Source organism: Papilio xuthus, unplaced genomic scaffold, assembly GCF_000836235.2.
Source record: "Papilio xuthus unplaced genomic scaffold, Pxut_1.1 DF828780.1, whole genome shotgun sequence".
Taxonomy (NCBI): domain Eukaryota; kingdom Metazoa; phylum Arthropoda; class Insecta; order Lepidoptera; family Papilionidae; genus Papilio; species Papilio xuthus.
Genome location: NW_013529869.1, coordinates 1,550,763 through 1,560,249, shown reverse-complemented (window position 1 = coordinate 1,560,249; position 9,487 = coordinate 1,550,763). Strand labels below are relative to the sequence as shown.

Here is a 9,487-nt window from a genome sequence, read left to right as displayed (position 1 = left end):
GACACCCAGCGGTAAAATTCAACTGTATTTTTATCAAAAGTTAATAAAATTTCTTTATGCACATAGCTAATAACTAACTTACTAATACTCTCATTACCAATAGATGGCGTTGCTTCAAAATTTATTCTTTGCGTCTTCCGCATTCATAGCGATAGAGGTCGGTTATTCCAAAATTCATATGTTGTCTGACGTTTCCATAGAAACAACGGGCTTAAATAAAACAAAGTAACAAACTCGTGATCACTATAAAACATTTGATTTAATTTGGTAATTTGCTAAGAGATCTTAATAAAAATGACTGAGCAGATGAAGTTTATTCTGAAGGAAATAAATTCTACTTTAGGTAGAAACTATGATTTGATCAAATTCGATTCATTGGATGAAAAGCAACTCCTGCAACTGCTCATCGATTTGTTGGTTCACTTCAAAGCTGGTGACAAAGTAAGTTATTCGCTTTAGTTATACATAGATTTTTTTGCTAACAATTTTTCCTAATCCTAATGTATGAGTCAGGTTTGTAATATTTAATAGTCGAACAGCTTGCAACAAATGCTGAATAATACCAAAACATTTTATCTAGATTTTGTGAGCCTTAATTTATCCTAATAGTGCTCATTAGTCTCATTTTCTCACCGTAAATTAGTAATTGTTAGAGCTATTGACAGCGTTTACTTTAAATAAGGTGATCCGCTTGCTCGTTCGCACTAACATTTTTATGTTGTATGGTGGTCGGAGGTCGTAAAAATGCGTAGTAAAACCTTTTTGGCCAACTTAATATTTCGTTACTTTTATTAGTTATTTTATGTATCGTTTAGTTATACTACATAATATATGCATTCTATTCTGAAAATTAGTTGGACGTTCGCGAAGATGATTTGGAGACGATATCGGTGCGACTTTTAGAGATGTTGGGCAGTGTGAAGTATCGTCCACCTGCGACCGTGGAACCCTCGCAGTTCAGAGCTCAGTTACTCGCCGGTGACTCAAGGACAATCCACCACGTCATGCATTGGATACTTACTAACAAGGAACAAGTTAAGAAGACCGCTTATCTTGCAAAGTACGAATTTTTGTAGCAGAAACTATACGTAAACTATCGCCCATTTATAAAAAATCTTTAACAATATTAAATTTAGTCTACGTAATTCAGGGATCATGTAGTAATCAGAAAATAAAAGGAATTCGGTCTAATTTTGGCGTTTATTCATTATATTGTGTAGCTGTTTAGTTTTTTTTTCTTTCATCAGATATCTAAAAGTACCAGACATTCCTCCCGATGTAGTCCAGAACAACACTATTCAAGATCTTTTGGATTTGTATCAGAATTTGATGGACGAATTCAAAGAAGTTCATAAAAGAACAAGACTTTTGGAAAAGGAGAATGCTACTGAGATTATCAATGACATCAAAGAAATGGCAGTCGAAAGGGATATAGGTATAACTTTTTAAATAGTTTTATAATTTAACTAACACTTATATTATTTTTACGTCTCAGTGTTTCTTTTCAATTTATATACTATTTGTTTTGTTTTATATTCAAGTGATTAAACGTTTAGAAAACGTTCAAGTTCACTTAATTGATGTGAATAATAAGGAAGAATTACTAAGCTACAGTAAAGCTTTGAGATTACAACAAGAAAGGGCAAAGGAATTGGAAAATCAGGTATCAAAATAAATTTAAATTTAGCGTTCTTAAAAGGTATCAAAATATCCTCTAGTGTCTTGATTTAACATCACGATGTTTGCTTTGTCAATTTTCTTTAGTATGAAATGCAACAGTCGCAACTAAAACTATCGTCCGATCAGTTGAAGAGATATTTAAACGTTATTCATGGACAAAGCGCAACACCAAAATCTGTGAATGACGTGATCAAACGTTTGCAAGAAGAGATCCAGGTACAAACATTTAAAACAATAAGAAAATCTTAGTAGTTTGAATTATTTACTATTCATTGTTTGTTGTTTTTAGCTAAATAATTATCTAGTCAAGGAAAAGCTACCACAGGAAAGTGCACAACTACAAAAAGAGCTCAACATAATGCAAAACGTTGCTATGGAACAACATCCAACGCGGTCAGACATTGTCGCCGTGCAAGAAAAGGTATGAACTGAACTCTTTGAACAGACATAACAAAATGATTTAATACAAATGTTATGCTATACACGTACATATATTAGCTCATTTCAGAACTCGTGACGATCCAATACAAAAGTATACATTCAGACTTTTAATATAGTTAGCGGCAGTGAACAGCGAAGTGGAGCAGACGGTACAGCGTCGTCTGGCCGCGGCAGGTCCTCAGGACGACAAGCTGGCACCGTTCCGTCAACAAGCGACAGTTATCAGGCGCAATAAGGAAGCCAGTGCAGACCGTGTCAATGACCTCACTGCCACTCTTAAGGAGCATGAGGCTGTACTGGCTGATTTGCAGTCGCAAGTAATGTAGCAGACAATATATTTACTATGAACAATAAAAATATATATAGACTTGATACACTTTTTGTAGAAGATTACTTCGTTTAATGCTACGTTTTACGTATTTAGTGGTTTAGTTTAACTGTAAATGACAAAATACTTGAACTGCTCTTACTAATAAAGTTAATGTTACTTAAAGTAAAACTTAATAAGGTTCTGAGATTTGTTGAGATTGGAGAAAAGACTTAAGATTTCCGTTACTCATTTAGATACGTAATAATCCACAGGTAAAAATATAATTAAATCGAACCTTTTATTCATTTGCGGACGCTCTTCGAAGCAAATACTACATTATGAAAAACCAATGGTATATAAAGATAAACGCTTTCCTACGCCTCCACTGAAAGCAAATCTTCGCCATCAAGCGATGTTGATGGAATAAGATATTTTTCCCATTTCAAGTTATCGGTCATTATGTCGAACCGTCGGGAGATTCAGCTACGATAATACCTTCATTATTTATATTCAGAATGATGATCAAATAAACGCATTGATTCGTGTCAGGTTTCGTGATTTATTTTTTGGTAGTCGTATTTTATCTGTTCGCCTTCAGTCTAAGATAAAAGATCTTAAGACATTTTTACATGTATATTTTTGGTTTTATTAAAAAAATGTTTGTTTTATTACAAAGGTGAAGCAACTTCTAGGAGATATGGTATTAAGAGGTGAAGAATTAAAGAAATACGTAAGTTCGTTACGGACAAAGAGTTCCTTGTACAAACGTCAGCGAGCTAACTTGGCCACATTTAAGGTTTGAAATGTTTTTTTTTAAACAATAGCAACTTTTATCTGTTTAATATAAATGTATATTTTACGTAGGTAGAAGCTGGAATACTATCAAGAACATTAAATATTCTGAACACCGCAGACCCAACGATCGAGATGGCATTGCTCAATCACAAAAAGATGAAAATAGATGAAGACGATTTGATAGAAAAAGACAGGAATAAACCTTCAGAGATTGCGAAAAAATCTTTACATGACTTATCACAGGTATATTTATAAAAACTTTTCAATAATAATTTACATTTGGTTAAGAAAGTTTATGCTAATACTAAACTTTGCCCGTGACTTCGTCCGCGTTGAATAAAAAATATTCTTCCAGTAATAAATATCGTCTACTGTTGCTCAGTTATAATGCAGTTTTTAATCGGTCCAGTAGTTTTTGAGTTAATTCGTTACAATCCAAATAATATTAAAGTATAATAGTTTATTTCTTCCAGATCGTAGCACAAACGGCTCAAAAGCTGTCAGAAATGCGTCAAGAAATACAACCACTTGCAGACAAGATTAAACCAATAAAAGATGAATATCAAACGGTACAACAGCAATACGAACAGAAGAAAAGAATATACGAGGCGACGTCAATCAACATTACTTCCCAGATGGAGCCTTTGAAGAATCAAGTCAAAGAGTTGACTGACAAGTTGAATAGTAAGGAGCTCGAGTGGAAAAATCTGCGGCAGAAAATAACAAAAGCTGAAAGCTTACAAGAGGACGTGATGTTTGAAATGAAAAATGCAATGCAGTCGCCGCGTAAACCCTCTAAAATGGAAACATTGAAAAAGAGAGTCAAAGAATTGGAGGAAATAGTAAAGAATTTAGAAGAGGTAGCTTAAATGAACTTTTCTGTTTCGTTTTTTGAATTACATTCATACAGAAATAAGTTCATTCACTGACTTAATGCGTTATAAACTACAAAAGATAGCACTTTTAAGGCCGACTTATAAGTTATATTTTGATTTGTAGTATAATTTTTACGTTTTAATATTTGCAAAATAAAATCACGGGGATAGGTAAATCTAAAATACGCAAAAACACTCAGTAAACATTAGCCAATAGTGTTGTGATGCGTCAATGAACGGTATCTTACGGTTGTATTTCAGGAGCAACGCGAGATCAGTTCCCGACAGGGAGAGGTTGAGGAGCAGATCCAGCTGTGGGAGGGCACGCTGCGCTTGTTGCGCTGCAAGTTGCAGGCTCGTACAGAGACTGTCCCGCAGGGCAAGATGCATATCACTCAGCATTCACAAATGCTCACGCTTAATTAATTGTTAATTGGTCACTAAGGGGGAAATGTACACTAAATGATTGTTTAATCATTAATTTAATGAGTGTAGCAATATCTGATTTAAAAAATTGCGATATAACCTGATGGTGATGGAAAGAAACAACCAGTGTGTTGGTTTTTGTCATTAATTTTCTATTTAAACTATTCATTTCATTATTTCAATCACAACGCACTTTACAACGCGCTATAATTATTTGATGCAGGAACTGCTAAAATTATTCGTAAGACTCTTAGTTCATCACTTGGGACGGCAGTCTGTGTCAAAGACTGATTTTTTTTTCTAATAATTTTATATCCTGGTAACATAGACCATTAGTTCATAATCAAAGACTAAATATTTTAGAAAGCACAGATAAACAAAAAAAACTTTCTTAGGATTGATTTTTTTATTTAGAAATTAATATAAGTATGGTTAAATTAAAAAGAATTTATGAATTAAAAATAAATCTGTAAGAAAACTCAGTGTTCACATTATACACATAAAAAATTGAAGTCACTAAAAAGTTGATATATTTTATCTTGTAAAATATTCTATTTATTTTGTAATTCAGAAAATGTGTTTTTATTTTCTCGGTGATGAAGATAAGAGAATATACCAAATTTTTATGTTTTTGCAGAAAGAAGTAATAATATCGCGTTGGTTTTTTTGACTATAGCTCTTGAACTAAAACATTGAAAGAGCGAGAGCTTATCGCGACACACCGACACAATTTTTTTTAGATGTCCAGTTCACGCATTTTGCCAAATAAAACGCCTTAATAAATATATTATTTAAACTGATTAATAAAAATAAAACAGATAATCTACAATTCTAAACTGTATAGAGTGTTGGGTGTGATAATTTGATTAGGCCTGCGCGGACGTTTCAATGTCGAGTGAGCCCTATTCTGGGATTGAATTTCGGGAAATATTCGGTTAGGATCAAAAGGTACAGTATACATACACATTGAATATTATATTACAATATTTCCTTTTCAAATTGCGATTCAATTTGTAATTTAAATTTATCTATACTAACAGCCGGCGATGTTTCACGGCGTGACCTTTGCCGTAACGCAAAGTGCTTGAGACAATACGCTGATTGTCAGTGTTGCTGAATAATTGGATACCTCTCTTTTAAATTCAGATGTATTCTGATGTCTAATGGTTCAGATACTTGTTGAATAATATTAAATTATTCAAACTTTCGTGAGACATTATACTAAACTGATCTATAAACACGGCTAAATTATTTATTTCTTTATTTCGCGGCCGCGTCCGCTAAATAATACCAGTACCACTCATCCTGATGGGCTCGATACTAGTTGGTGCCGCCACCGGACGTATATACGTGAGTGTTTAGCCGTGTTTATATATCAGTTTATGTTGAATAATATTTTTGGTTTCTGTGTATTATAATATAAAAGTCGAAATTTTTACAAAACTATTTTTTTTTACAATTACAACGAATTCTTCATTTAATTCACATTTTGAAGTAATATTGTAACTATTTAAAACGCAGTAGAAAAAATTGCAGCGTAGTAGAAATTTTAATATTGTTTACTGAAATTTTTGTAGCCGCTTGAAGTTTGCACACTAGTTCAATATAAAGTGCGCATTAATATTCTGCAGCCGGTGAGGATAAAGTTACTTTATTTTATAAAATTTATCTCATAGGGCTTTATAGAGCTTGAATTTTCTTTAACTTAACTAAACTATTTTTTTGTTAATAATTTGCTATTGGTCAATAAGTACGAAAATCTCATCTACTACTCTAAGTACTCTGGACGTATTTCAATTGTCAAAACAATTATTTAAAATGTTGTAGTTTTGTAGTTGACGGTCTAATTATGTAGAAAGGGTAGTCATAACATTATTTTTTTTATAATAAATGCCAGTTTCTATCTTAAAATAGTGGTTTCATTACACATCCGAAAGTTTTTTGATTTTGTAAAAAAAAATATTGAAATATAAACATCTAACGGTCGCGAACGACTGCGTCGCGCAAAATTAAAAAAAAAAACTTAATTAGTAGCCTATATGTTCTTCCAGACTATATTCTACTCCTGTGCCAGATTTTATCGAGATCCGTTCAGCCGTTCTATCTTCAAACAAAAATCCATCCAAACATCCATTAATCCATCTAAACATTCGCATTTATATTAGTAAGATAAGTTTATTTAAATGTAAAAATATATGTAGGTGTACTAGTTAAATAATTACAGAAGTTGATTGTTATTGTTCAAATAAAAGCAACACACTCTTCGATCAAAATGTTGATTATGAATCATTATCATTACAACTTTACACAAAACATATACAAGACACTACGATATATTATAATAAATAAAAACTTTAAGGACACTTTCTCAGCTCATTGGAAAAACTCACTCTTAAATATAATGAAAAAATAAAACAAAAGACTACTCGATTTGATAAAAATATAAAATCTCACGGCGCCCATATGTGCCAGTACTTATTACTTTTATGGTGGCGCCCTCTAACGTAAAGACATTGAATTACGCTTGAACAGTTATAGTTTTTTTTTTAACAAATTAAGTTGTTACGTATGCTCTTTATAAACTAAATGTTACATTAAATAATAGAACTAAATGACAAGAGACATGCAAATCGTATTAAGCCGCGCTCGCCTTTTGGCGTCGCGTCGCCTCGTGCGCCACTTTGAATTGCAGATAAACCACTCAGAGATTGCAATTAATTCAATTGACATTTAAAGCTTCTTCTTTAAAATATATTTCACTTTTTATTCTTCTATGAATAGATAAGGTTATTTGCATCAGCAACTAATTGCTGAAAGGTTGAAATGTAGAGAAAAAAGTATTGTTAAGTTTATTATTTTTTTAAGATCTATGAAATAAATATTGTGATGAATACATACACACACACCCACACACACACACACATACAATTTTGATTTATTCTTTAATCCTCCCCCATGTTATTTATTACACAGAAAATCATCGTATCATTCATAAAAATAAATTAAAATATTTCTTTACTGCCAGTGCTTTTCCTGCCTTATTTTCAAGGCGAGTTGTAATTATTTCGACGCCCTTTTAATCAAATATAATTATATTTTAGATAAAGCTTTCATCGTCTACTGATGCCTTAATTAAAAATAAACGCGGAAATATAACAAATTGAATTGCTTAATCAAAATGTTTTACTAATTCCGCCGTCAATGCAAATAAACACATGCAAAAACATATATCTGTTTTTTTAAAGAACGAGTGTTGATAAAATGTTTTATATTAATATTTCGATATGTAAATATACAAAACCCTTATACTATTAAAAATATTACGTGCAACATCAGTTAACCTCTCAGTTACTTGTATGTCAAACGTTGATCTATTCGAGTTCAACGAACGGTTTACAAAAAGCATAATCAATTATTATTATATTTTTTACTTAACCTTTCTCATATTCGGTTGTCTGTATGTCGCGGTAAAGGTAACGTAGCATATTTCAGCAGCTAACAAGACGCCACGTAGCGATCCGTTTACAAAGGATAAACGGTAAAATGAAACCAATTTACGAACTCCAAAAGCGGTTTCTTTCAACTGAATATTTTATATTTGTTGACATTTCAGTGTCGCGTTTTATATCAAAAGGATATCAACAACGTCTAGACTTTATAAAAATTTACTGATATTTATATTAAAGTGTATCCTAACATCCACTTATTTAAATAGCACTTTTTTACATTTTATTTCAACCAAAGAAGTTATTTTGGACATTATTGGGGCTGGAGCGGTAAGTTTAAGCCGTAACTCGTATTCTTTCTATTACCGTTACTAGATTGCTTTCTTTTGTCGTATGGAACTATGTGACAGTAACAGGATGAAGGATACAATTTTATAGTGTACATTTTTAAAGTACTGAAAATAACTAGTGAACTGGCATTTAAATTCTTAATGATCATATGATCTTTTTAACAGAACAATAATTTTATCATCCATCTATACAACATGTTTTACTAATATTATAAATGCGAACATTTAGATGGATGGATGGATGTTGGTCTGATGGTATCTCCAAAACGGTTGCATGGATCTTGCTTAAATTTGGCACAGATGTTGAACATAGTCTGGAAGAACACATAGGCTACTAATTAAGTTTATTTTAATTTCGTATGGACGGAGTCGCGGGCAAAAGCTAGTTTTAATATAAAACATTTAAGAGAACAGAGCGAAACGTACTTGTTATTTAAATTTTCAAGTAGAAGCGAAATTATAGAATATTTAACGAAACTACGGGCTTCTTTACTTAAGCCAATCTTATTTTCCAACATGGCCGTTTCTATGGTAAATTTGTACGAAGCATGACTGATTATTATTGACAATTTAATTAAAGGGAGAGTTTCCTTTCGAGCAAGTAATGAAAGTTGCTCTCTGATTAATTAATAACAAGAGAATTAATTATAAACCGTGTAATTTTATTTATCAGATGACTGTCTGCTAGATGAAAAAATTGTTTATAAAGATTAACATAATATCTATACACTAGTTAAACGCCACAACGTCACTTTTCTAGAAATTGACAAATATTAATCAAGACATGGTTAATCACCGCTAAAGTACAGTTATTCAATATAATATATTAAAGAAACGATAATAAAATTTTCGTAACAAAGAAATACATTTTGAATTTAAATTTAAAGGTAATTTCATTGCTTACAATTCGAAGAACGAAACATTTTTTTATTTATCAATGAAAACATCGTACATTAAAAGCGTTTTGTCTTGTTTTCGCGTTGAATAATTATTTAATAGCATACATATCTTATATAAACACAAATTAGAATTAAATTTACCAAAATAAGACTGATTTGCGATATATAACTACTCTAAAAGCTTTCTAACATAAAGCTCATTATCTAGGACTGTATACGTTGTAAATTTCAATAAACTTCAAAGACGTGATGCGTGAATACATTT

At 31.7% G+C, this 9,487-nt stretch overlaps 1 protein-coding gene across 1 annotated transcript; it reads left to right on the top strand.

The window, feature by feature from the left end:
- Nucleotides 1-238: 238 nt before the first annotated feature.
- LOC106128208 (intraflagellar transport protein 81 homolog) lies at nt 239-4,527 on the top strand. The gene is made up of 11 exons (XM_013326500.1): nt 239-441; nt 855-1,060; nt 1,248-1,435; nt 1,542-1,663; nt 1,765-1,896; nt 1,970-2,101; nt 2,238-2,438; nt 3,108-3,227; nt 3,296-3,469; nt 3,700-4,086; nt 4,363-4,527. The coding sequence occupies exons 1-11, from the start codon at nt 295-297 to the stop codon at nt 4,525-4,527; spliced, it is 1,974 nt and encodes a 657-aa protein (XP_013181954.1). The 5' UTR covers nt 239-294.
- Nucleotides 4,528-9,487: the final 4,960 nt, after the last annotated feature.

What these genes read in the sequence shown, in the direction of transcription:
- LOC106128208 (XM_013326500.1), top strand. Translation starts at nt 295, where the DNA reads ATGACTGAGCAGATGAAGTTTATTCTGAAGGAAATAAATTCTACTTTA. An exon ending in CAAAGGAATTGGAAAATCAG is followed by an intron (nt 1,664 to 1,764) that starts GTATCAAAATAA and finishes AATTTTCTTTAG; the next exon opens with TATGAAATGCAACAGTCGCA. An exon ending in TTGTCGCCGTGCAAGAAAAG is followed by an intron (nt 2,102 to 2,237) that starts GTATGAACTGAA and finishes CTTTTAATATAG; the next exon opens with TTAGCGGCAGTGAACAGCGA.